General features: G+C 42.7%; 1 protein-coding gene across 1 annotated transcript in view; it reads left to right on the top strand.

Annotated features, from left to right (window-relative positions):
- LOC308285211 (receptor-type tyrosine-protein phosphatase N2-like) overlaps positions 1-27,859 on the top strand; it is a gene marked incomplete at both ends in the record, with an annotated part of 322,852 nt that overhangs the window by 179,799 nt on the left and 115,194 nt on the right. Inside the window, one exon of the mRNA XM_080725929.1 lies at positions 6,170-6,234. Within this exon, the coding sequence (XP_080582055.1) occupies positions 6,170-6,234 (65 nt within the window). The remainder of the gene's footprint in view (positions 1-6,169; positions 6,235-27,859) is intronic.

The raw sequence follows: 27,859 nt of genomic DNA, 5'->3' as shown, positions 1-27,859 counted from the left end.
GTTCGTCTTGGAGAGCTCTACAACATATCTCAGAACCAAGGTCTGGTGACGCATCGTCTTTGACTTATACCACGTTATTATTGATCTACTCGTGGAGATGAACGTGTGGATGTGCGTTTCGTTTCTGAGCAACCCCTAGATGGCTAACCCTAATTCTAAATTTAGGGGCAGTTTTCTCTGTTCCCAGAAACTTAAAGTCAGTGACTTTGCTCCACTTCCTCCTCACTCATGATAGCAGGGCTGAAGATGGACCCTGAGCCCTCTGCTCCTGTCCCACCTCCCAAACACAGCTCCTTAGTGACATTAAGGTCAAGGAAACTGCCCTCAAACCAGGTAGCAAGGTGTAGGAGGGACTGGAAACATCCTTCAGACGGGCAACCAAGGAGAATTCTTAATTAGTTGTTTTTTTCAACTCATTCATTGTGTATAGGGAGAATAAGAGAGGAGATAAAACCGTTGCCGTTTTCCAAGCCTGGGGGACAAAGCTGATATTGAGGAACATCTGAAATAGCTGGGTAAATATGGGTCCCATTTGGGAGCCATTCTTTCAGCACCCTTCCCTTGAGCCCATCTGGCCCGGGAAATTTGTGAGGATTGACCTACTGAAAGATTGAAATTACATCCTGTTCCTTTAATATCACAGGGGCAGGTGTCATCCCTGCACAAACAGAGTGACTTTCATTACTGAAGGCATGTTTGTCAAATCTAGAATGGAAAATATTCAGATCGTTTGAAAGGTTTACAGGGTCATCGCATTGAGGGACTGCTTTTTGTTTACTACCCATCATAGCTTTAAGTCCCCTTCAAGCATCCTTTGCATTGCCATTCCACAGTTTCTCCCTAACTTTGTCTTTATAGTCTGTTTTCCTTTTCTTAATCATGCAACTTATTTCCTTCTCTAGATCTCTCACGTTTTGCTGGCCTCCCTCCAGAAATGCTATTTTCTTCTGGTGTAGGCTATATTTGATTTTTTTATTAACCTATGGTTTGTTATTGGGGTAAATTCTAACTCCCTTTGTTTCAATGACATTATCAAAAAAGGAATTGAGATAAATGATGACAATATCAATCAATAATTCAGGGTTATTCCAAGAGACCTGGTCACTGAGAAATATTATGCCCTTTCAGTGGCATCATAGAAGAAGCAGATTTTGACTGAGTAATGTCCAGTTAAACCAGTGTGGTCCTCATATGCAAGGGTTTTGCCATAATTGTGTGTGTGTGTATGGGTAATGTCCCAATAAACAAGGGAGGTCTTCATTAACCACCTTTGTGCTAGGAAACGCCTTCTCCGCCTTTGTCCCGCCCCGTCCTCATAATCCTTAAAATGTCTGACTTCATTTGAATTTGAATATCTCGAGTTTCTTTGACAATTATTGAATCTTGAATAGACAGAAATGTTCCTGATTTTTGGGGAACCATTTTTATCTTTCTGGCATCTCTCTAGGACAGCGGGAAAGGTGGGACCCCATAATGCATAAAAAAACTTGTGACGATGAAAAAGTCCTCATAAACCACTCATACCGGTATGTGTGTGTGTGTGTGTGTGTGTGTGTGTGTGTGTGTGTGTGTGTGTGTGTGTGTGTGTGTGTGTGTGTGTGTGTGTGTGTGTGTGTGTGTGTGTGTGTGTGTGTGTGTGTGCCTGCGTGTGTGCGCTTGTGTGTGCACTTGTATTACTATATATATATGTGAAGACCTGACAAGTATCCAGTGGTGGAAAGTAACTAATATACTGTACTTAAAGAGCTGGTGCCATACTTTTGTACTTTTTTCTGTTTTGTATGTGTCTATGGAGTTAACATTACTCTAATAGACTCCCAGGTCAGGTGTGGTTATAATATGCAAATGTGGCTTCCCTGTGTATTTTTGGTTTCTTCCTGAAAGCTGAAAGCCTCAAAAGGCCCGATCAAAAAACACTGATTTAATGACATCATAAAATCGTCCCCTCCCCTTTTACCTTACACCCAACACTGTGGGTGTGGCTAACTCCAGCTGGGTCACCACCCACCTGACAACCTGGCATACTTAATGAACTTGTTGGTGTGGCCACATAGAAAGTTTCATAATTTCAACACTTTCTGTACACAATCTTCCTCCTAGTTTAATCATAATACCTGATTTTTTTTATTGGGTCATGGCACCCGATTTAAGTACACTTTTGAGTTATTTGTACTTTACTTGAGTATTTCCAATTTCCAATGCTTTACTCCAGTACATCTTGGATCCAATTATTGTACTTTTACTCCACTACATTTATTTGAAAACTTGAGTTACTAAGTTACTTAGTTGATTTTGATAATTATTACAAAACCTACATTAAGGTAAAGTTAAGGCCTAGGCCCCAGACACACATTTAAAGCAAATGCTTTATGCTTTACCTTGGGGGAGGCGGGGGTAAAGCAGCATCCAATTCATGTGTTTTGAAGAGGCAACTTGCTCTGTGGCTTAAGGACAGCCTTAAGGAAAGCTTAGAGCATGCTTGCCTCTTCAAAACGTGACTTAGAGGGAATGAATTGGACGCTGCTTTACCCCCCGCCTCCCCCCAGGTAAAGCATTGAGCACATGCTTTAAATGTGTGTCCGGGGCCTAAGAATTTAAATGATTACAATCCTCCCTGCCTCAGTATGTAACTGTTTTAACAGATTTCATGACATGCATTGTGTATGTATGTTTTGGTATTTACTATTTATTTTGTATTATCGGGCAGCTAGCAACTGTTGATCATTTTATACTTCATTTTTGTGGAAAAATACTGAAAGATAACCAAAGCTCACAAGCTTTCAGATTTGTTCTTTTCATCGTTTGTTTGTTTGTCATTAGCATTGTTTCTCTTGGAAGCTTTTAAGCTTTTTGTAAGACGTGCCCAAAACAGGCATTGATCATGGATTATTAAATGATAATCTATTATCGCATTTATTATCGATTGAATGGATTAGTCTGATTAACTGTCTCAGCCCCTGTGTTATTATTGATGTATAATCTTGTCATCACTGAAAATGAACCCAAATGAGGGCCCACCGTTCCTGACAATTAAATGAATGAACGTGCGTGCGTGCGTGCGTGCGTGCGTGCGTGCGTGCACAGGCAAGTGCATGTGTGCTGTATAAAAAAGAACCCAATCCATCTGATCTATACAGTGTGCAAGCACACACTCAGACGCACACACGCAGGCGCACACACACACACGCGCACACACACCCTGTCCCCTTTTGTCATTGTTGAAAAATGAATGAATTTGGGAGCCCCCCCCTCCCCCCCTCGCTCCAGGCGTCTGTGATACATTGAGTTAACATAAAGCAAAAACTCTGGGACGGCCCGAGTGACAAATGAAGCGCGCCTCCGTGCGCGTGTGTGTTTTGGAGGGAAAAAATAAAGACAGTGCAAGCACGCACGCACCACGCACGCACACTAGTGCACGCACGCACACACACACACACACACACACACACACACACACACACACACACACACACACACACACACACACACACACACACACACACATGCACCCTCCCTCCCTCCCTCCCTCCTTCGCTCTCTCTCTCCATCCTTCTTCTCTTGTCGTTCTTTTGTGTCCGTTGCTCCAAATGTGTTTGAGAGGCGATAGGCTCTGTGGTGAGGTGATGGAGCGTTGTGGGGCAGGAGACTGTGTGCAGAGCAGGCACGTGCAGGGGGCTTGAGCCCCTGCCCTTTTATCCGTCTGCAAAAAAAGTGCCCTCTCCACACCATGAATGCAGTTTTTACTATGGTGAAAGAAATGAAAATGCCCCCTTTCCATGCCATACCTGAAGGCAGCATTCAAGAGAATTGCCTTGTCCAAACTCTCCTGAACTTGAATGCTGAAAGCATTGCCCTCTCTGTGTAGAAATATATGCCGTATGCCACATCTCCAGTAATGCCTTTGTTATGCTTAGTTAAGTGTGGTATCAAGTACTGAAAATAGCCAACCTCCAAGCTGCGACGCGTTGTGAGCTTTGAGCTTTGCTATTTTCAATATTTTCACCAAAAGGCCCTTTTAGACATTTCAGCCCCTGCCTCTTTACATTCTCTGCACGTCCCTGGTGCAGAGAATGCCTGGTGTCCGTTTGTTCAAGAAAAAAGAGAAGGAAAAAGTAAAGGAGAAAAGAATACATGCAGAGGGACATTTTATTAACCCACTTGAAATCAGAGTACAAGTGATGCAATCGGAATGCATGTAATGAAACCTGAATGTGCGTGATGAAATCTTTTCTTTTTTTTAAAGATATTTCGGGGGATTGCTTGCCTTTATTGATAGTTGCGACTGTTTACCATGAAAACCTGCAGCTCATGTGTGTCAGTCAGTCAGTCAGTCAGTCAGTCACGCCTGGGAATGCCCATATATGGAACATATTGTGTCAGTCTCTGTTGTTTCAGCACCCTTAGTTTAGGGCATCTTACTAGTACAGTAGGTAGACAGGAAACAGGGAGAGAGAAGGGGAATGACCCGCAGCAAAGTGTGCCGGGATTGGGATTCTAACCCGAGACACTTGGGTCAGGCACCAGAGCCTTTCTGTGTGGAGTTTGCATGTTCTCCCCGTGTCTCCTAGGGTTGATACCCTCACAAAAACATGCACGTAATCCTGGTCTCAATAATGCCTCCCCCTGGCCAGCCGGGGCGCCTGATGGAGGGGAAAGGAACTGGTTGGAATAACGTGTTCCTTCCACGCGCTATGTCCAAACCAGGGAAATCTCCACTGTCAGGTGAAAAGAAGCAACTTGGACTCCTCATGCATAGAAGGAAGCATGAGGTCAGTCCGTTGTCTCCCTTGGCGCGGCAGAGGGAGAGCAGAGCCCAGGATTACATAGGCAATTAGCACTGGGTGAAAAAATGGGTTACAAAATTGTGGGATAAAAATTATAGAAAAAAAAAAAGGCACCAGAGCCTATATATATATATGTGTGGTATGCTCCCTGACCGCTAGGCCAGCGGGCGCCCTGTACGTGATGAAATCTGAACATATTGTAATAGATTATGCTTGTCAGCCTCAGAGTAATTAGGAATTCATGTGGTCATAACTTTTGCGCTGATTACACTTACTGATACACTTACACTGTATGTTGTTCTGTTTAATCTTAAGTGAGAAAACAATGTTAACCCATACGCTTAACATCCAGGGACCCCCCAAAATAACCCAAAGGTTGAGGACCACTGGAATAGAGTACTGGTCCGATGGATAAGATCACAACGTCTCACATCTTCCCTTCCTACACTGGGCTCCCTGTTCGTTACATGATTCACTTTAATATTTTAATATTTGCTTTTAACACTTTGAGTTTTGCCATAACTAATGTAGATTACTGCCAAGGCTTTTTCCTATAGTTTTTTTTTTCCATGTACACAGCATGTGTACATGTGAGACGAAAGTCTTTTCTTTCACCCGTAGAAGAAAAAATACAACCATGTTGATCCATGCATAAGTTATGGTCCATAGAAAAGGTTTGTTTTTTTCTATTTTAACCAAACGTGCGTTATGTGAAAATAATCAGATATATTGTATATCCATTTTTCTGCAGCCATGATGAATAGAAGTGAACGAGCGATAGAACATCCTGACTACATTATTACACAATGCATCTTGGGAAACTGTGTCTTTTCCCTCAGCTTGCTATGGTTACCAGTGTTGACGGCCCCACGGCACTCCAGGCGTGGGAAATGTTAAAACCTCAAATCACACTGGTACAGAGCCCTGAGGGACTCCTCTCAACCGTATGGGTTCTACGTGCTTTGATTGATTGAAGAGTTTATTAGCAGTTTGCTATAGGAAAAAGTACAGTTTCACGACAGCACAAATCACTGGTACAAGGTCAACTAAAAGGAGATCCTAGTAAGCTTTGTGGCTTATTTAAACAGGAACCACTTCATGTATCTCATAAAACATCTCTTAGGTTTTTATATAAAGCTTTTTTACTGACTAGGTGCTCCGACTACCTACGTTATTTTTTTGTCCAAAGTGATATTTCTATGCATTTGATGTACTGATGTTGACGTATTGATGTATTTGTATTACCTTTCTTATTGTATTGATGTATCGTATTGGTGTATTTATTACCTTTCTTATTGTGAGTCGCTTTGGATCAAGAGTGTCTGCTAAATGCCTAAATTGTAAATTGTCAGAAGGTCTAAGTGTGGTTGTTTGTGTGCTTGCAGTGCGTCAGAAGGCAGCGCTGGAGAAAGAAGCCAAAGTCAGCATCCTGGAGGCGGGAGTCACTGACGTGAGTACCACCAATACCGCACTGAACAGCCAATCACATGCTGCCGCACTGAACAGCCAATCACGTGCTACTGCACTGACCAGCCAATCATGCAGTGTCAAGACAGATTCAGAGCCCCAGCAGCTGAATCTGTCGGCATCTCCGGTTACAACATGTAGCGTTTAAGAATGTTCAAGGGACATTGGAGGAAAAGACGCCAACGTGATTTTCGCTATCTCACATATCCAACCGGCAGATTCGTTGCACCATGGGTGCCAAACTGCAGCCGGAAGTTCGGTAGAATCCACTGGAGTCAGTGGAAGCCTGTGGACCAGCTCATGAACAAACACTATTTCTGAACAACTGAGACCTTTATAAAACACTCAAGAAGGCGTATCACAAAAAAAATTCTAGTGTTGATTTTCGATGTGCGCACTGTGTCATTTTATAGAGGTATCTAAAGAGCACAAAGTGTGTTTCTGAACGCGCCAAGTATCGTGAGTGCGGTCCACCGTTTCCCGTCTGGCAACCAAATTCTGCGATGCTTCTGAGGCAGAAACTATTATTATTTACTGTTATTATTAATATTTAATTATGTACTGTGCACATCAAAAAGCAAGTGACTGTAAAAAATACCTGTGATATGTCTTCTCTTATATTCCCGAACCAATTATATGACAATGGTCTTAGTCGTTCATAAATAGTGTTTGTTCATGAGCTGGTCTAGCTAAGCTCCATTCACTGACATGTATTTCATCGCACTTGCGGTGCGAGCTTTGGCACCCATGGTGAGCGTCATGGCCGGTCATGACGCATGCCCGGTGGTCACGTGTTTCCCTACCTCCTAAAATACCTTGGGAATGTTAGGGATGTAAACAAAGATGCGCGCGACCAGAAGTGGAGCGCTAGAGGAGGGTGAACGGCCGACATCCAGTCTCTACAAGTGGATATACAAACTTGCGATGCGAGTTTGTAGATCAGCTGTTTTTGCCTAACCTGACTGCGCCAGATAGTTGCAGCAATGCGTAACGCTCTGCCTTACATCTAGGGCGGTAGCCTACGCACTACTGCCACCATCTGACGCAAATCAGGTTAGTTTTTGCCTCTTTTGTGTGCAACAAACAACATATTCTGTAAGTAACTAAATACACGCATCACACATGTAGCTGCAGGTGTGATTATTTTAGACTCATCTTGATTGCATAAGAATGTGTCTCAAATCAACACAAATCAAGCGCTATTCATTTCTCTCTCTCTCTCTCTCTCTCTCCCTCTCTCTCTCTATCTCTCCATCTCTCTCTCCCTCTCTCTCTCCATCTGGGAGGTAAATAGAGTGCTGAATGTCTCAGCTCTGCTATCGATCGAGGGGCGAGAGTCAACACACTTATCATGGGAGAGGGAGAGAGAGAGAGAGAGAGAGAGAGAGAGAGAGAGAGAGAGATGAGTGGAAAAAATAGTTACAGGAGGAGGATGGTGAAAACAGTGTCTAGGGTGAAAATATGGGAAGGATGGATGGAAGGACAGAGAGAGAGAGAGAGAGAGAGAGAGAGAGTACGTACGTGTGTTTGTGTGTGTGTGTGTGTGTGTGGGGGGGGGGGGGGGTATTGTGGCAGATCAATACTGGCTGCAAGCAGGTGCCAATTATGATCAATTGATCGCCTTTATTGTGTGTGCGTGCGTGCGTGCGTGCGTGTGTGTGTGTGCAGTGAACCGTGTGTAATGTTGGTGTACCTGTAGAATATTGACAATATGCTATTTTTGCCACGTATTCCTGTTTTGTATATTCTTGCTGTCGGGTACGAAAACTGTCGTAACTCCATCTACTGTATAAATGTTTTTTTCAAGCCAAACGCGATGGGTTTTTCAGGCATTTTTTAGACGGTTCAAACCAATGAGCGGCAGCGGGATCTGAGCGAGACCGGGTGTGACGCGATCGAGAAGCGCCTGTTTTAGTTGCACTGTAGTTCTTTCACTATTCATCTTTGCCGCTACCACGAGTTTCTGCGAGCCTCTTTTTTTCAAACTCACTTCACATTGCGGTGAAAATCACGCCTGTGTGAACTGAGCGGTGGAGGCTGCGCGCGTGTGTGTATGGCTGCGTATGTGTGTGTGTAAGAAATGTAGTGTGCATAATATTCATATATATATATATATATATATATATATATATATATATATATATATACACGTCACAGTGTTTTTGAGATTCAGTGAGATTGAGACCAGGAGCGCTCGTTTTTGGGCGTGAGGTGCGAGCAGCGGTGCCTCATTCCGGGGGACTGCCCACAAGGTGAACTACAAAACAAGCACTCCGGTACCTCACTGGTACCTAAAATACACCGTAACGTGTGTGTGTGTGTGTGGGGGGACTTATGGGGACTAAACGCATGTTCACACAGTCACCTGCAGGGGACCTCTGACAGTGTGGGGACAAAATAGTAGTAGGTCCCCACAAGGGTTAGGGTAAGGCCACAGGACTTGCATAAAAATGAATGGAAGTCTATGTAATGTCCCCACAAGTGATGTGTGTATACAGTATATAGTGTGTGTGTGTGTGCGTGTGCGTGTGCGCGTGCGTGCGTGTGTGCGTGCGTGCGTGCGTGCGTGCGTGCGTGCGTGCGTGCGTGCGTGCGTGCGTGCGTGCGTGCGTGCGTGCGCGTGCGTGCGTTCGTGCGTGTGCGTGCGTGTGCTAATACACACACACACTACCCCCAACCCTCCCGAGTCATAGCAGTGACAGTGTTGCTTTGATATGAGTGAAGGGCTTATTGTGGAACAAAATGGCCACTATGTTCTTATAGCAGTGCAGTGGCTCTCATTGTGATCGCATAATGTTTACAGTGCGCTGTTCGCTCTAACGAGCCGTCCGCCCAGGTGCCTGCTTCAAAAAAAAAGAAGAAAAGAAAAAAAGAAAAAAGAGGAAGAGGCGAACAGATCTAAATGGGAATATTCATGAAGGTACAGATGAAAGGTTTTCAGAGGACAGCCTTTGTCTGTCGGCCATTGTTCACTGTTCACTGTTCCAGCTGCAATTTTCATCACAAAGAGGAAAAATATTGAAGATGGGGGGGGGGGGGGGGAGACAAAGGAGCGTGTGTGTGTGTGTGTGTGTGTGTGTGTGTGTGTGTGTGTGTGTGTGTGTGTGTGTGTGTGTGTGTGTGTGTGTGTGTGTGTGTGTGTGTGTGTGTGTGTGTGTGTGTGTGTGGGCGTGCACGACACAGTGAATATAGTGTTTGTCTTTGAAAAGTGGTCGTCCATCAATATACTGTCGCTGTGATATTACCGCTGTCAGGTGGATCAGCCCGTATAAGTCCATTTCTTTTTACATGTCCTGCTTTAACTTTTCAGGAAATGGGGGGGGGGGAATGTACTTGTGTTCCGCATTGTGAGCATGTAGCATTGAGATCAACTGTTTTTTGGTGAAGATATTTGGTGTAAAAAAGCTGTCCAAATACAGAGCTCAGTTCCAGTTTAAGTAGACGGCTCAAGTGATTTGTCCTCAACCTTTTGTTCTGACCAGCGCCCCTTGTCCAATATCAGGTTTAAAACGTAGGCTAAAGCCCAACACTATAGGACTCCATTGAATGCCATATAACAGATTTTACATCAAACTGGACAGCTTAGTAGGGGTGGGGGAGTGAGGGGGTAGAATTGTATAGCCTCAAGATAGACCAGGGATGCCATTGTATTATTATTTACTGCAGGCCCGGATTAATCATTGGACTAACCTGTGCTTAAGTGCCAGGGCCCGACGCCTGGAGGGCCCTGTGTAAATTATATTAAAAATGAAAATAAATGTTTTTTTTTTTTTTTTTTTTCTCCAACAATTCACATAAGAAAATGTTGTTAATTCTTTGTTAATTTTAGAGCGGGGCAAACCGCTCCTACGTTTGACTGAGTGTGTAGGTCCCTCTGTCCGTATATGTACGCAGTACCAACAGCTCACACGAGACTAACGTCATAGAAAGTACGGAGACCGACATCACCAAAGCTGATGTCACGAACATAGCGATCCATACAAGGAGATATGCACGACACAAGCTGCCCCGCTCAGTTCACACCATGTTCACACGGGTGTGATTTTTTTAACAAAATTGAGCCTGATTTACACTAAGACGATTTCTTTTTTTTTTTTTGTGTGTCCATACCAGCGTCATGTCCATACCAGCCTCATTGTCTATACCAGCATCATTGTACGTTCTAGCTTCACATACAGGTGTTGTACTTGTACATCATGTAGATCTGCTATCTTTCGGTGTATGTTTCCCCCATATTAGGGATGCTAGAGTTCCACTATTTACCTGACATTTCCATGCAAAACATAAAAATAAACATTCTGATCGCACGTACTGTGGCCTCCCTGCGATAACTATGAGGAGCGTCTAGAAGAGATGCTCGCCCTTATGTCTCCCGACATGTCTATCAAATGTTTTGTGCGAGAAAGTTACGGCATATGGCATGACACTAGTACACTGCGCTGCACTGTAGGACACACTAGCACTGAAGGAGGACTGTATGTGTGTGCGTGCTTGCGTGTGTGCGTGCGTGCGTGTGTCCAGTATAACTGTAAGACTGTGAATGTGCTCGCGGAGGGGAATCAAACCCGCAACCCCTCCAGTGGCAGTTCACCGCTGTACCCGCTCACCCTCATTACCCATGCGCCGCGTTAAACGTCGATGATTGGCTGATGCCCTCGTTTGGTCACGCGCGCCTTAAACGCTGATAATTAGTTGAATTTAATCGGTGACATTGTGCCGTTGCAGCCATTTCAGCGAGCAGAATAACAGTCCAAAGTGACAGTGGTTTTAAATTCAAAACACCAATCAGTATTCAGAGCACAGGCGTCTCCCCTGTGGTCTCTGGTACAGTCAACAAGGTGCCACTGTTTCCCCGCATAACGATGTGATGTAAAGTAACTAAGTACATTTACTTACAGTACTGTGCTTCAGTGGAATTTTGAGGTTTTCGTACTTTACTTGAGTATTTCCAATTTCCAACACTTTTACTTCTATTCCACTACATCTGGGATCCAAATATTGTACCATTACATCACTAAATGTATTTGACAACTAACTTTGTTACTAATTACTTTGCAGATATAAATGATAATATTATAAAACATACATTAACCACTTTAGCCCTATTGAAAATAGCCTCACAAACGTGTCGCGAGCTTGTAGATCGGCTATTTTCAAACATTTCGCACGTTTATTTTTGAAGCGGTGAAAGCCGCTTCTAAGGAGTGAGAATGTCTGTCCCGTATATGTCCCGCACCTGTTTTTTTTTAGGATTCCCATAGATTCTCAAGGAGTGAGAATGTCTGTCCCGTACATGTCCCGTACATGTCCCGTGCATGCAGAATTGAGGATTGGTCAAGCTTCACATGACAATTTGGCCCTCCAGACAAAATCATTCATTCATTCAGAATCCATAAAAGTATAGAACTAAAGCACATAGAAAGTATAGACCTAGAACACAGAAAGTATAGATCTAGAACACAGATTTCATAACTCTAGAACACATAGAATAAAAATTCACCGCTTCACTTTGAACCGAGGTTTGATTTTTGGTACTTTAAGTGCATTTTGATGCGAATACTTTCATACGTTTACTCAAGTAGATTTCAGTGTATTTCATTTTTGTAATTTTTCCACCACTGTGCATAACGCCGCTGTCAGCGAGAAACCTGCTATTTCCAATAGGCTGCACAGAAACCTGCTATCTCTAATAGGCTGCACAGAAACCTGCTATCTCTAAAAGGCTGCACAGAAACCTGCTATCTCTAATAGGCTGCACAGAAACCTGCTATCTCTAATAGGCTGCACAGAAACCTGCTATCTCTAATAGGCTGCACAGAAACCTGCTATCTCTAATAGGCTGCACAGAAACCTGCTATCTCTAATAGGCTACACAGAAACCTGCTATCTCTAATAGGCTGCACAGAAACCTGCTATCTCTAATAGGCTACACAGAAACCTGCTATCTCTAATAGGCTGCACAGAAACCTGCTATCTCCAATAGGCTCTATGCACAGAAACCTGCCATCTCCAATAGGCTCTATGCACAGAAACATGCTACTGTATCTCTAATAGGCTCTATACACAGAGGATGTATTGGTGTGAAATTGGGCCACTTCCTTACTTCCTTCACAGTTGTCATCGATAGAGGTGGAAAGAGTACTGAAAAATCCTACTCAAAGTAAGAGTATTGTTACTTTCGTGAAGCACAAAGTAAGAGTAAAAGTACTAGTCCAGAAAGTTACTCAAAAGTAAGAGTAAAAACCAAACCTCGGTTCGAAGTGAAGCGGTGAACATTTATTCTATATGTTCTAGAGTTATGAACTCTGTGATCTATACATTCTTTATATTCTGAATGAATTAATGATTTTATCTGGAGGGCCGAATTGTCATGTGAAGCTTGACCAATCCTCAAAGTATCCAATCATCAGACCGGGACGGACACTACACACATACGTACGTACGTACGTACGTACGTACGGACGGACGTACGGACGGACGGACGTACGGGACAGATAAAACCTGTTCATTCTGAACTGAAATGGCCATATATGGACATGGGACACACATTTTGCTTTTTGAAAAAGCCTATTCATTCTGGACTGATATTCTGGACGTACGGGACAGAAAAAACCTGTTCATTCTGGATTGGAGTGACCATATATGGACATGAGGTGACATACATTGTGTTTTTGAAAAAACCTGTTCATTCAGGACTGAGATGACCATATATGGACATTAAACACACATTTTGTTTTTGAAAAAACCCGTTCATTCTGGACTGAAATGACCATATATGGGCGTGGGACACACAAAGCCACTCATTGGAAGCGTTTTTCACCGCTTCAAAAACTACTCTTTGAGTAGGGTTTTCCGATTTTCGATTTTTAATCGAAATCGGGATTTTTTCCTTTGGACGATTTAAAAAATAAGAAATCGTAAAATCGATTTTCACTTTAATTAGCTTAATTCTTACTCATTGGAGCCTTGCACGGGGCAAAAAGTGCACAGCCCGGTCCTCCTAAAGCAGGATGACAAGGTCCGACAACAAATTAATACTACTTTATCTCTGATGTGTAATTTCTTTGATGCACGTGCAGCGCACGTCAGACTGGGCAGGGCTCACCACATTAGATTTTGCTATTTGGCTATATATATATTTTTTAAATAAAACAATAATAAAAAAAAAATCATGTCCTTGCATTTTTTTAAATGAAAACAACATAGTTGAAACAATGTATTATTCTTTTACCAAAAAATCTAAATCGGAATCGAAAATCGACTTCGAGCGGTGGTAAACTGCTCCTAAGAGTGGCTGTGCGTGTGTCCGTAGCCTTTTTCCTCAGCGTTTTGCCATAGTAAAATGTGTGTATGTAGCATCATGTTTGTCTAGTGATGTCATATGTCGTATGTCTGTAGCCTTTTTCCTCAGCGAATTGCCATAGCAAAACGTGTGTGTGTGTAGCATACCCTGTACATCCTAGACTCAAATCCTAGTCTGAAGACGTTATGCAAGCACGACCACCACTCACTTCACATTGGGTGTAATTTTTTTTTATTTTTTTTTACATTAATTAAATCATGAGAACATGCAAGCAGATATCTCTACCATCGGGGGAAGGCACATCATACGCTGCATTAAATAGTTTGGCAGCAAGGCGAGCGGGCGCAGTCCCATGAAAATCCCCGCTAGCGTGCTCGTTTGTGCATGTGCAGGCGGGTGGCGAGAGATGGATTGTGTTCATCTTTGTGAAACACCACGCAGCGTTTACTCGCTGAGCGAGTGTGTTTGTGTATCACCGCGGTGCGTTCCCCGCAGATCTAAGCGGGAGCCCCTGCCCGTCTGTAGAGCACCTTTGTCTTTCTCCTTCTTCTTTGTCAGATGAGCTATAGTTCCACTGTCAGGAAGTTTGACCATATCAGGAGAATCATTGTCAGATTAATTCATTTTCTCCCAGTCAGTTCTCACGTTAGCCTTGCCTTAATTTTGTTTTAGCTTCTTCTTCTTCTCCTCCCTTGGTTTTAAGGGCAGCTTGCAAACATAATCCTGCACTACTGCCACCTGCTGGAAACCAGCAGTCCCATATTGCTCTCTTAGCTACAGTATGCCAAAAACCTGAATTTACTTTACTTATTTACTGAATTTAAATTACTCTTACTCATTACTGAAAGTAACAAAGTACAAGTATTTACTATTTAAATTACTCAAAAGTAAGAGTAAAAGTAGAGCGTTTAAAATGTACTTTAAAAGTACAGATCCTCAAAAAAACTACTCTTAATGCTGATTAAGGCTCTGTCCCATTTTTTTTTTCTTTAAATAGTTTTGTAACAAATGTGCCCTTCTCACTAAATAAGTGTTTCCCAAACTTTTCAGGATCCAAAAAGAGATCCAAAAGAGAGATCAGAGAGTATTTTTTTCATTTTCATTGATTAAAGACTAGACGATTAGACGTTTACTTTGCATTGAAAAAAGGTTTAGACTAGACTAGATGTATAGTGTTCGGGTTGGAGTTACTTTGAACACAGCATTTTAGTTGTTTACAAAAAACTATTTTTTAAAATGTATTATATGCCCCACAAAGCCTTGACTTGGTGGCGATTTATGCGTTTTGGTCGCATTTCTAAGCCAATAATGTCATGACCTGCGAAAGATGCCAGATCAATTCACCATTTTAGGAAGATCAACAGGCATCTGTTTTCCTGATTGGCTGACCTAAAACATCGGTCCTCATGGATTGGCCAAGCTTCACAGAGACGTTTATTCAGTACTATACCATATAAGTGGTAGATCATGAAACGTATCTCACTTCTTTTGCAGAGGAATTAGTTGTCTTGCTTTGCCTATGTGTGAAATGTTGCGATGGGTCGAGCATCTGGAAGGACCAATGGACATAGCTGTAAGCGTTGTTGTTGCAGTCGGGGAAAAGCTGTATTCATTTGGTTGGCGCTCTGGATGGGATCAGATTGAGGTGAAAATCATCAACACGGTGTCATTGCGCTGGATGACGTTGTCCACAGTGACAATTGGAAGAGAATTGAACCCAGAGGTTCCCTCCTTTCGTCGTGGCCACACAGTTGTGCTGATCGGAAATATAACCTACCTCTGGGGGGGACGTACCGGTATGAATTGGGAATACTGCAATGTGCTTTATGCATTGGATGTTGACACCCACAGATGGTTCAAGCCCAGGTTTTCTGTGACAGTTCCAGAGGGGAGATGGAAGCACTCAGCCTGTGTCTTGGAGAAGGTCATGTATGTCTATGGAGGATACAACGAGCTGACTGGGTTCATGAATGACTTGTATAAATTGGACACCAACACAATGGTCTGGTCTTTAATTGACACTAGAGGCACTCCGGGACTTGCCTCAGGAGCTCACTCTGCCACCATCATCGGGACAAATATGTTCGTATTTGGTGGCTTTAGAAACGGTGGCTTTAGAAATGGTGGCTTTAGAAACGGTATATCGTATGAAGAGACAAACAACGACATCAGAGTGCTTGACATGCAGACCAACTGCTGGTTGAGCACGCCTTCAGCACAGCTTCTTCCAAAAGGACGCTGGGGTCATTCAGCCTTTGCTTACAATGGAGAACTGTACATATTTGGTGGGTTTGCTAGGTGTGGGGGCCCAGATGATTGGTGGAGGGACTTAGACGATCTGTGGAAATTCAACCCAGATACCTTCTCCTGGAAGTTGCTTCAGCCCAAAGGGAAAGGCCTGTGTTCAAGTTCCATTCAAAGGAAGTGCTGTTTCAAGGTGGGAGAACGTATAGTCTTTGTCCGATACTCTTCCAATGACACCAACTATACAGGGAGTTCTTCTTTAGGCCATAACGACCCGTTAGACATCTTGGACTTGAGTCCTAGTCTCAAGACGTTATGCAAACTAGCAGTTATTGAGTACGATCTGGAGCAGTCGGGACTCCCACACAACATCAGGTGGGAATTAGGGCTGGGACGTCGTTACAGGGGTGCATGATTTATACCCCATCGTATTGCAGATATACAAGCTCATTGCTGATGATAGAATAGAAATGTATGATATGCTTTTGTGTTAAACATGTTTGTATTTTAGTTTGTTTTAATGTACCCTACAATGCTGTATCAATGTTTGCTTGCATATTATCTCTCGGCCAGCTGTGGGTCTGGCAGCCTAAAGGTGTTGTGAGGTCGCACCTACAGTATATATTGGAAGAGCGATGATCAATCAGGCCTTCTGGTGTGTGTGGACTTCTTCCTGTTCTTTGATGTTAAAGCTATACTGTGTAAGTTGCTAAACTAGTGGTCAGTAGCGGTATTGCTTTTTTTCGGCCGTTTTACGCCCGGAGTCGTCGCGGACCACCGCCGCAGACCACCGGAGCGGCGCCGCAAACCACCGCGACGATACGAATCCGTTGGAGGGGTAGAACGTAATTTTCGGGCCAGGATTTGGGGATTAAGAGGTTAAGAATCCTTCACCATGGTAAACACTGTAGCTGAGGGAAGCTACTTCCTGAAGATACGGCAGATACGCCTGTGATTGGCCGGTAGTGTACCATGTGTTTATGATCCGCGATATGATTGGCCAACGTATACACAACGTATACAGATGATGCAGATTACGTAATTTTGCCGGGAAATCCCGCCCCTGTCACGGCTAAGTAGAAAACATATAAAGAGAAGGCTTTAGAAGCTGAAATTAATGGAGTGGGGGTTCTAAAACTTTAGCGATTTAACAGTTAGGGCAATTTTAAGATTTGTTTTATAAAAAAAAGTTACATGGTATAACTTTAAGCGTTGATATGTGATTTCCTGTCATTGCTTGAGTCAGATGACAGCTGTCTATCAGGTGTCACTTTTAGGATGGTCCATCTCTATGGACCTATACAGTATTAAGTCAATGTATTCATTATGTTGGAAACTTACTCAGTAGTAGCCTGCTGTCACCGCGAGGTGGTCAGGCCTTTTTGGCAGTCTCCACTGTACCCTGCATTTTTGTTTTTTATGCTCTATGCTATCTTGGACTATGCTGTGATGCCTGCCTAAATAAATGCTGCAAGGAACGTCTACTTCATCATCTTCTCGGATTCTATTATTCTTTTATATTTTAGTTAAGGTTCTATATTCTTTCTTTTATATTTATTTGGGGTTTAAACCATTCTTATTGGCTGAACTGCCATGAGCTTGGTATTTGAGTGGTTCTCCCTGCTATGAGAGTTCTTGCTTGAGCTAATTAGTGAGACAAAATGGCTCCGTCTGAAATTACGAAGAGGAAATTTGATGCTGAACACGAGGGCATTTGAAGAGTAAAAGGCAGCAAAGTTATTTGTTCATCCCGCCTGGTTGCATCGATGCAAAGCCATTGGGTCTCATTTGCAACAAAGCACACAAGGATTAAGGAATTTATGGGCACCACCTTCGTCTTTCCACCCAAGACAGCCACGGAAACGCAAGACTGAAGCACATCACAAGGTCCGATTTGCCTGTCTGCTGTGCAGACGCTCCACTCCTTGATCATGCAAGCTATATTCACTCTACACGGATAAAAGTATAATAAGCAATACGTATGGAGAAAGAAAAAACATCTCTATTTGGACTTGCTGTAACATAGCATATGCTTTGGACTGTGTAAAAATAACGACATCCTCCAGCTGCCAACCACTGCTATGGGCCCAGGTTATACTGTAGGCTTGAGATAAACTATGAAAAGGGCTCCTCGGAGCCCTTTTTATAGTTTCCGCCACGTCAGGTTTGGGAACCCAATCGGGGTGGGATAGTAAATCCTTGTTGATTACTTTTTTTTTTAATTCAAAGGTCTTAACAACTTTCCATTTCCATCAAAATGATTGGCTTAGCAATGTGACAAAAGCAACTCGCATTTCATCGCAATGCACCGTGTGCTATTTTAACTGCTTTTCTGCAACACTCTTGTGTAATAAAGTAGGGCATTGATTTATGTTGAAATATTACGACGATATGAGATTTCTGCCCGACAGTACCGATATCTGGTCTTATTGGCTTTAGTCAGTACTACTTGTCCTTTTCATATTGTGGGCTTGCTCAAAGGCGAGACCAGTATGTTATACCAAATCTTTATAGGTCGAGTTTATTCTCCTCAAAAGAATTACCGACAGTACAAAGGCAGGGCCCTTAGCCAATGAGGAGCAGCGTTCTTGGTGACATCACCGCCAACAAGTGCGACCTGATATAAATAACAACAACAAACACGTGGCCTCGAGACCAGTATGTTGACTGGCCTCGAGACCAGTATGTTGACTGAATGACAGACAGTACAAAGGCCAATGAGGAGCAGCCAAAGGCTAGATCTTTCTGCCCATACATGGTGTTCCATGCGAGCCCACACTGTTTCGTAGGAACAGTATTTCTAGTTTGTAATGTTATCTTCATCATCATCATCATCATCATCATCATCATCATCCTCATCATCATCATCATCATCATCATCATCATCATCATCATCATTCGAGTGCCCTCTAGATCTTTGACACAGGCTGCTTCCACTGGTCTCTGTTGCTCATTGCCACACCAAGTTCATTCACAGTCAGTCCTGTGTCCCTTACAAGTCACTTACAGGCTGTAAGTGACTTTTCAGAGCGGTTTTAAAGGAGCAATTCAAATTGTGGTTTTGATTATTCATTCTGTACTGTACAGTGATTGTTCTGATAACTGTTCAAACATACAGTCATTAAGCGTTACTCTGTTGATTTCCATTTTCCATTCACAACTGCGTTAGCAAAGCTAATTTCTCATTTTGTCGCGCTGCTACTCGACATGTGATTCCCCAGCTCGGCTGTCCGCTTGCATCTAATGGGACACTTAACACACGTTACTGTTGTTTGTCTTCTTCTCATTGGCTAATGGAGCCATTCTCAATCCGCCCACACAGTGCATAGTAAGAAATTAGCAGCAATTAATTTCCCTGTATTAGCGCTATTCCCCAAGCGTGCTAGCTGATCGGAAACGGTGGGATGAGTGTGATTCTACACTGATGATTATCAACTCTCTCACTGGGCTGACCCATTTTATTCCTTCAGTAGGAGTTAGAGTTCTCAACGGGCCTGAAAATTAAGGCCCAGCCCTAACTGGGCCCGACGGGGCAGGCCCGAGGCTCGGCCCGACCCTAACTAGTTTCATAATTTTAAGCCCGAAGCCCTAAAAAGTGAGTGAAGGAAAATAAATAAATAAAAAAAACGCCTCCAGGTGGCGCCACTCCGCCACCGCGGTGACCGTACCATGTGTTATTATAGCCGAGTAGTAGAGAGAGTGAGATTAGCCTACCTTTCCACTTTTGGTTCGGCAATGTTAGCATGTTCTCTCATGAAGAAAAGTTTAATCCTTAATCCTCCTCATCTTGTTCACACGGTGCAACGCATGCATCTGTATTCTATAACGAAATAATGTTGATATACCTGGTATTTTTTTTTTTTTCCCTGATCAATTGTCGACTTCACTAACACCTCTCCTGTCTCTTTCTTTCTTTGAGCGTGCACCCACCGTGCATGAGAAATGTTTTAGAACGGACAATGTTTTTTGAATTGAGCAATCTCATCTGACCTTGGACAGCTCTTTCATCAAACCATGAATTCTTGAACAGATTGTGTTGTTTTCCGAGTCTGCCTTTTCAGCTCTGCCTCCAAACGGCTGCAATTATCTCGTGTCCCAAAGCCAAGAGAAAGGAAAATAACTGATAATGGCTGACAGTAGATTTGATCAATGCAATCATTTCATCCAGTTGGAAAGATTTAAATGCCTTTAGAATAGTATCTGTCACCTCTGGTAAGGACATCTGCAACATCTCCCCCAAACTCTGAGTTTTCAAACTTTTTTATTTATTATTTTTTTCCCTCTCACATGGGTTCAAGCCAGTGGTGATAGACATATTCAGATTTGTTTATAATGTAAACCAAATGTAAATATATACGATATTTTTTTAAAGTTTTCAAGATACCTATGTTCATTGTTCATCGTCTTTCTTTTTTTTTTCGAATAGATTGCGGGCTTGTAGATCATCTTTTTTCGATCTTCATTGTGAGCTTGTGGATTGTCTGTTTTCGAATAGACAACGTATAAAGCAGGACTTAATTGGTTATTGCATGTTTTGTAATAATAATCCAAATCTGCCAAAGTAACTTGTAACAAAAGTTGTCATATAATTGCTTTTAGAATAGCATCTAGAAGGATTATCTCCCGTCACCCAAAACTCTTTTTCATCTGAGTTCAAGCGTGCTCTTTAGTGCTTCAGAGACTTTTTTTCTGTCAGCGTAATGAAATTGTCTGAGTTTTGATAATAGGAATAAACAGCAAATGTCTGACGGCCCAGCCACCGTGAAATGAGGGAGAGACCGAGAATGAACCAAACCGCTCTTATTCATGTCATAATCAGTGGTGGAAAGTCACTACTAAGAACATTTATTCAAGTACTCTACTTAACCCTGCAAGGCCCAGGGATGCTTTTTGGCAACATTTTTTTAATATTAAATATATATATATATTATCATTAGTTTTCCTGTTCTTTTTTCACATTAACACTTTGAGTGCCAGCCCCCCCTGCCCCCCGTCCCTTACCAGTGCCACCATTAGGTCCCATTCATTTCTGCCCCAATTCCAGGGAATAAATTGGAAATGATCCGATATTCACATCGGAACAAAAATGGGAGGTTTGGTAAAAGAGGATTTTTTTTTTTACCAAAAAAATTTTGGAGTGATTTCGGTGAGCGGTTTTGGAGATAGGTGCTCGAGAGTGCGCACTGCGCAAACCAGTCAATAACCTCAGAAATCTAGATTCTGAGATATTTGAGTTCAAAGAAAAAAAACTTTAGGAAGCCATAGCAACAAATTGGTAAATGGTAACGGAACACAAGTACCCTTGACAGAAAGAATGACATGCCTACTTTCATTATGTGCAAAAAAAGTTAAAAAAATATTGTACCATCGTCTAGTTTCAAGGGGGCAAAGTGAAAAAGTATGAAATGACTCAGAAGGTAGAAATTGCCTTACATTTTGATAGAACTATGCACTGTGAATTCACTGTGTTTTTACCTGGTCTAGAAGGTCAGGAAGACAAAAAGTCAGAAAAGCGATGTCAACCTTTTATTTTATGGCAACATCGAACCCTAACCCTGGTGAGTACCTCACACATCCAGCATGAACATATTTATGTTCAACAATATTTACAAATATTTCCAAAAAAAAAGAAATCACAAATATGACTTCACAAAAATAAAATATAACTGGATAAAAGTAAAATAAAATAAATGTGCAGCAAGTAAAGAATAAATAAAATAATATAAAAGTCAGTACTGTACTGTACTGTATTCTCAAAAAAAGGCATTCAACAAGCCAACATTCAGGAGTCAAAGGCACCACAAATAAAGGTCAAAGATGGTACTGTTCACCGTGTGTGTGTGTGTGTGTGTGTGTGTGTGTGTGTGTGTGTGTGTGTGTGTGTGTACCTCAGGTGCCTCAAAATGGCCTGGTACCTGTTCCTTGCCATTGTTCTGGGAAAGTACGGCATGGCAATGTTTTTTTGACCACTGCATGGCAATCTCCGGCTTGTGAACGATAGCTGTGAGGAAGAGAAGTCCCAGAAAGTTCTTCAGCTCCCCTAGAGTGACTCTCGCTATCTCCGCCATCATACTGTCCTCTGCGTTGTCATTGGTCTGGTTGCAGATCGGGCTCCCATCCTTCCTCCATCCAGTCAGACTCCACGGGCCCTGTATATGATAGAAATAAATACAAAATACTAAATGAACGTGCTTCTGTATAATTTGTATGTTCTTTAGCAAAGGCTGTCGCACAAAAGTAGTGAAAACAGCAGATCTACAAGCGAGGCGTTGTGTGCTTGTAGATCGGCTGTTTTCACTAGTCTAAATAATTTCAAATGTATATATGTATATATACGTGGCCATTGAATTCTATAGGCTCTGCTTTGATACAAATTTGATACAGATTTGAGATCGATTTGATAGATTATTATGTCACACACACACACACACACACACACACACACACACACACACACACACACACACACACTGATTGTATTACTAAACTATCTATCTAGGTATACACACACAATAAAAAACTAAACTATAAAGAAATGTATTCTTACTGGAAGAAGTTGGAGGAACTTCATACACCTACTACAAACCATGGATTGACATCTAGACCTACTGCACATACAGTATGAAAAGGAGCTGATACCTTTATGTACTATGAGGAAAATAATGCTGCTATTTGTACCCTGTATATATATAAAACTAGACCAGGTCAACCTGGTTGTGCCAGACCCCGGTTCTGCCAACCCTCTGGGCCTATAAATTTAATGGTACATTTATAGGCTGTCTGTCCCTTTATAGGCTGTCTGTCCCTCCCTCATGTCATCATCATTTGTGACATTGTGATGACATGAAGGCTTTGTCTGTCGGTCTATCCCTCCCTCATGTCATCATCATGTCATCATCATGACCATCTATGGAGAAAAACCGGACAGACCGACATTTGCTTATGTAGGCCTACCCATTTCATGGGTCTGGCAATGACAATGCGACATAGCATTTTCAACTGTTTTTTGCCAGACCCATGAAATGGGTAGGCCTACATAAGCAAATGTCGGTCTGTCTGTCCTGGTTTTCTATATAAAGGGTATATATGATGATGACATGATGATGACATGCCTACAAAAGGCATGATGTCATAAATGATGATGACAGACAGGGGGTCTGGCACAACCAGGTTGACCTGGTCTAGTTTTATTGTATGTGTGATACTTGCTTTGGCAATGTAAACGTATGTTTTCTCATGCCAATAACGCTCCTTTGAATTGAATTGTATATTACCAAATGCACCCTACGTGGAAAAAAAACAATAGCAGGTCAGGCTTATTGACATCGGTTATTGATTGATTGAAGAATGTATTACAAGCTTGCATTAGAGTAGACCTACAGATTCATGGCTCATTTCCACAGGAACACACTTTATGCATTATCATACAGTGGTGTGTTCTAGACTTTTTTTGAGGGCATACGATCAGCTACTATTCGTTTGGCCAGGGCAGACGCTATAGTACATAATCCCTATCAAATACGCTACTTTGAAAGGTTCACGAGGGCAGACGCCGTTCATATTTTATTGTTCCTCCATCACGGAGGTATAGAGGCCGGCGCCTGGCGGCGCCGTGCCTGCGAGGGTGTTCCAAGTCGGGCGAGGTGTGGAGGGTAGTCCCCGGTGAGTCCCCAGAACACAGCACTGATCTCATATAACATTGAAAGACAGACAGACGTATAGAACATATTGAAACGTAAAAAGCATAGCTTTATAATGCTTACCCGGTTCGCTGATCGCAGCACACCTCAGCAGTGCGTCCTTCAGGGCAGGGGGAAACAGCACCGCAGCGACCGGGTCGTCCTCTTCGGCTAAGTCCACGCACGGCCTCATTTGGGTGTATTAGCGCCCGCTGCAACTCCGCTCTCCGGGGCCATACCTATCGGTGCAGCCGGTGGGCGCCGTAAGATGATACACTGCTCCAAACAGCCTGCCTCCGGTCCGGATCACCGCCGTAGCTCCTCCGTCCACTGTGGATGGCTGGCGACGTTCCTTGGCTCCCCCGACACAGCAGCAAAAACACAGAATTCTCTTCAAATCGCCGGCATCAGCGTTCAACGGCATCACCGTTCATCCTCACGCGTCGCCTCAGTCAAGTCCCAAACGCAGCCGCGCAGCAACAAGCGAAAGTCCAACTGGTGCTTCGGGTTTTGATTATGGTCGGTGGCGGCGCTGGGCATGGTTCGGCTGCCTGCTTGGTCTCCATGTGCGGCCATGACTTGCTCTCTGATCAGCGGAGCAACGGTCCGGTAACTTTTTTACAAAATGGAGTATGGACGCCCCCAACCTACAAAGAAACTAGCCCTTCCCTTCCCCCACTCCTCCTAGGTAAAACGTCTACCTTCCGATCTCTCTCTCTATCTCTATCTCTCTAAATAATACTACATCTAATGATTTTATAACTAATTCTAGCTCATTCTCTCAATATATCTCTCTCTCCCTCTGATTGCTGTGTGTAAAAGTCACTGAACTCTGAGACCCTTGTTTCTGGGGGGAACCGGCCAATCAGCATGCTTGAATTTGGTCACATAAGCGTGTGCGTCATGCAGGGGCGTCAATTGGGTATGGCAGGGGTATGCAGCTGCCATACCTTGACAGGGGGAAATAATAAAAATGTACTTTTCATCGTGCCTGTTGCTAAGGTATGGCAACATGACTGGTGTCTTCACCAGACACCAGTCATGTTGCCATACCTTAGCTTGTTCTGAACTGACGCCACTGAATTGTCATGCATGACGACCGTCCCATCGTCCAAAAGGGCTGTATCTTGGTTACCGCATAGATCCAACACTGTACTACTGTAATATGAAAAAAAAGCATCTGGCGTCATATGACGCCAATATTATTTTCTGGCATCATTGCCAAGGTCGTGTCGGACGTCATATGACGCCCTGGCACTGAAAGTGTTAACATCACCATTAAATCCTATCGTTTAGTATTACAATGCCGTTGGCCACGATATTTGCATATGAATACCTCCCACAGAGGCTGACATTCACACAACTTCAAGATCTCTGGAGTCCAGAGTCTAGACAAACAACATCCTCACAACATCCTCACAAAAACATTAGTAAAATGCCTGTATTTTTTATTTTATTTTTGGTGATCATTAGAATGTCTAAATACTCTAGAACATGTACATATGTTATTATTGTGAAAAATATCCCCAAAATGCAAATTAGAGCATGATTTATGATTTATGGCTATACAACCTTACAAAAACATTATTATTTTTTAAACATTACATTTTCCTCTGATTAGGACTCCTACACCATCTGATTTTTTTTTCCTTCTTTTTTTTGGCAGGTAGAAATTAATTCGGGTCTTGCAGGGTTAAAGGGGAAGACCACCCATTTTCAATATTGAACTATGTCATTAATATACCTTAGAGGAGTTGTGTGGAAATAGAAAAAAAAAACGTTCCCCCTCTTCTGTGTTGCCTAGAACTGGAGGATTGATTTGGGGGTTTGTATTGTAAAGTACAATGTGTGATGTCATTAAGTTGTACTTTACAATACAAACCCCAAAATCAATCTTCCAGTTCTAGGCAACACAGAAGAGGGGGAACTTTTTGTTTATTTCCACACAACTCCTCTAAGGTATATTAATGACATAGTTCAATATTGAAAATGGGTGGTCTTCCCCTTTAAGCACAATTTTGAGAAATTAGTATTTCAATTTTCCAATACTTTTACTTCTACCCTTCTACACCTCAGAGGCAAAATCTTGTACTTTTACTCCACTATAATTATTTGAACACTTTAGTACTTAGTTTGTTTATTTTTAATATTATTACAAAACACACATGAACCACTGCAACCCTACTGTATGTATTTGGGAGATTGTAGATCGTCCATTTTAAAAAGATTTTTTATATACATTTTGAACTTGTGAAATGGGACATTCTGCACAGTACTTTTACTTTTGATACTTTAAGTGTATGCAATACATCAGTACTTTTCCTAGTTAGTACTTTTTAATCCTTTTTGATTACCGGATTTATACTTGTAACAGATTATTTCTACTTTGCAGTCTTGATACTTTTACGTAAAAAAAAAGAAACAAGTACATTTTGGTCACAATAGGCCTCCTTTCGGTCGGACTCAATCTTATGAAATTCAGAAAAATGGATGTATCTCGGATTCATAGCCCAGATTGCGTTTTTGGTTAAAACAAGCCTTTTTCTACGGACCATAACTCAAGCAAGGATGATGGCGGTTATAAATTTACCGGCAATCACCGGCCCCTCGAGACAGCGTTGTGTTTGCATCTGGTCACCTGTTACCGTTGAAAATAAGTAACTCTTAAAAACATGGGCGCACCCATGTAATTTTTGTTTTTCTTTCATTAAATCGTTTTTTTGTGTGATCATTGTCTTGCTTAATATGAATAAATGAACTGTACTTTACAGCTGTCGCTCCGATGATGCATCTTTTACACTAGCAGCAGTTGGCTGCTGTGTGTTTGGAGGGGGAGTGTTAGTTTATAGTTGGAAATGTGTTGTTGGGATGAAGTGCAGCTGGGAACTCAAAGCTTTGTATTAGTCTATTAATTATTGTTCATTGCTACTGCCTGCCACCATCACCCATTTTAACCCCCCAAAACCCTAATAATTTACAAAAAAAAAAAAAGTTGCCAGGCCCAGCCTATTTCTCTGTTCTGGCTGCGCCACTGCTTAAAACATGTGCAACAGGTGTATTAATGAATTAATTAATGAATACCTGGCAGTTAAAGAGTTAAGAAGCAATTTCAAATAGGCAAACCGCAACTACGAAAATTCACAAGCGCAAAGGCACTTATAAATAACACGTGGACCTGGCAACGGTGAAAACAGATAAATAGAGATGTAACCTTAGTGTTAAACCCTCTTTTCTCTCCGCTGACAGCAGCGAGGCGTTTACAACAATGCTAAAACCTCCTAGCCTCTCAGCCTCGCTGACTGATATCCACACAGAACGCGTATCCCGTCCCGGGATTATTTGTGTTATTTCCATCTTCCTGTTCAAAGTCAAGGCTACAGAGCATCCATATATATATAGATATATAAACCAAACGAACCTCGCTCCCTCTACAACGCAAGAGCAGAACAGCGCTAATCCTCTCTCTCTCTCTCTCTCTCTATCTCTCTCTCTCTCTCTCTCTCTCTCTCTCTCTCTCTCTCTCTCTCTCCTCTCCCCCTCCCTCTCCCCCTCCCTCTCTCTCTCTCTCTCTCTCTCTCTCTCTCTCTCTCTTCGTTAGCAGCGTGCCAGCTCATTAGCATTGGCTCCGCTTCCTCAGATTAGCCGTAATTAAACTGTGAAATCAGAGGGCCGTTGCCTTTAAGTCAGCACGCCACGTGTGTGTGTGTGTGTGTGTGTGTGTGTGTGTGTGTGTGTGTGTGTGTGTGTGTGTGTGTTTGTGCAGGCACGTGCACACTTAGACATCAAAGGGGGCTTGAGCCCCTGCCCTTTTATCTGTCTGTAAAAAGTGCCCTCTCCAGACCATGAATGCAGTTTTTGCTATGGTGAAAGAAACGCAAATGCCCTCTTTCCATGCCATACCTGAAGGCAGCATTCAAGAGAATTGCCTTGTCCAAACTCTCCTGAACTTGAATGCAGCATCTTATGTTGAAAGAACTGCTGTGTCTCTATGTAGAAATCCATGCAGTTACACCACATCTCCAGCATTGACTTGATTATGTTTAGTTCAGTGTGGTATCATTAAGCACGGAAAATAGCCGACCTCCAAGCTCACAACTTGGACGTTGCACGTGAGCTTGGAGTTCTGCTGTTTTCTATATATATTTTTTTACCAAAAGGCCCTTTTAGAAATGTCAGCCCCTGCCTCTCTAACATTCTCTGCACGTCCCTTTGTATGTTCTTGTATTACCATGCTTGTGCGTGCGTGTGCGTGTGCTTGTGTGTGTGTGCTTGTGTGTGTGTGTGTGTGTGTGTGTGTGTGTGTGTGTGTGTGTGTGTGTGTGTGTGTCTGTCTGTGCATGCGTCTGTGCGTGCGTGCGTGCGTGCGTGCGTGCGTGCGTGCG

Source organism: Nannobrachium achirus (genome assembly GCF_963921795.1).
Source record: "Nannobrachium achirus genome assembly, chromosome: 5".
Taxonomy (NCBI): domain Eukaryota; kingdom Metazoa; phylum Chordata; class Actinopteri; order Myctophiformes; family Myctophidae; genus Nannobrachium; species Nannobrachium achirus.
The sequence above is the reverse complement of the archived record's forward strand: the minus strand, read 5'-3'. Positions and strand labels throughout refer to the sequence as shown.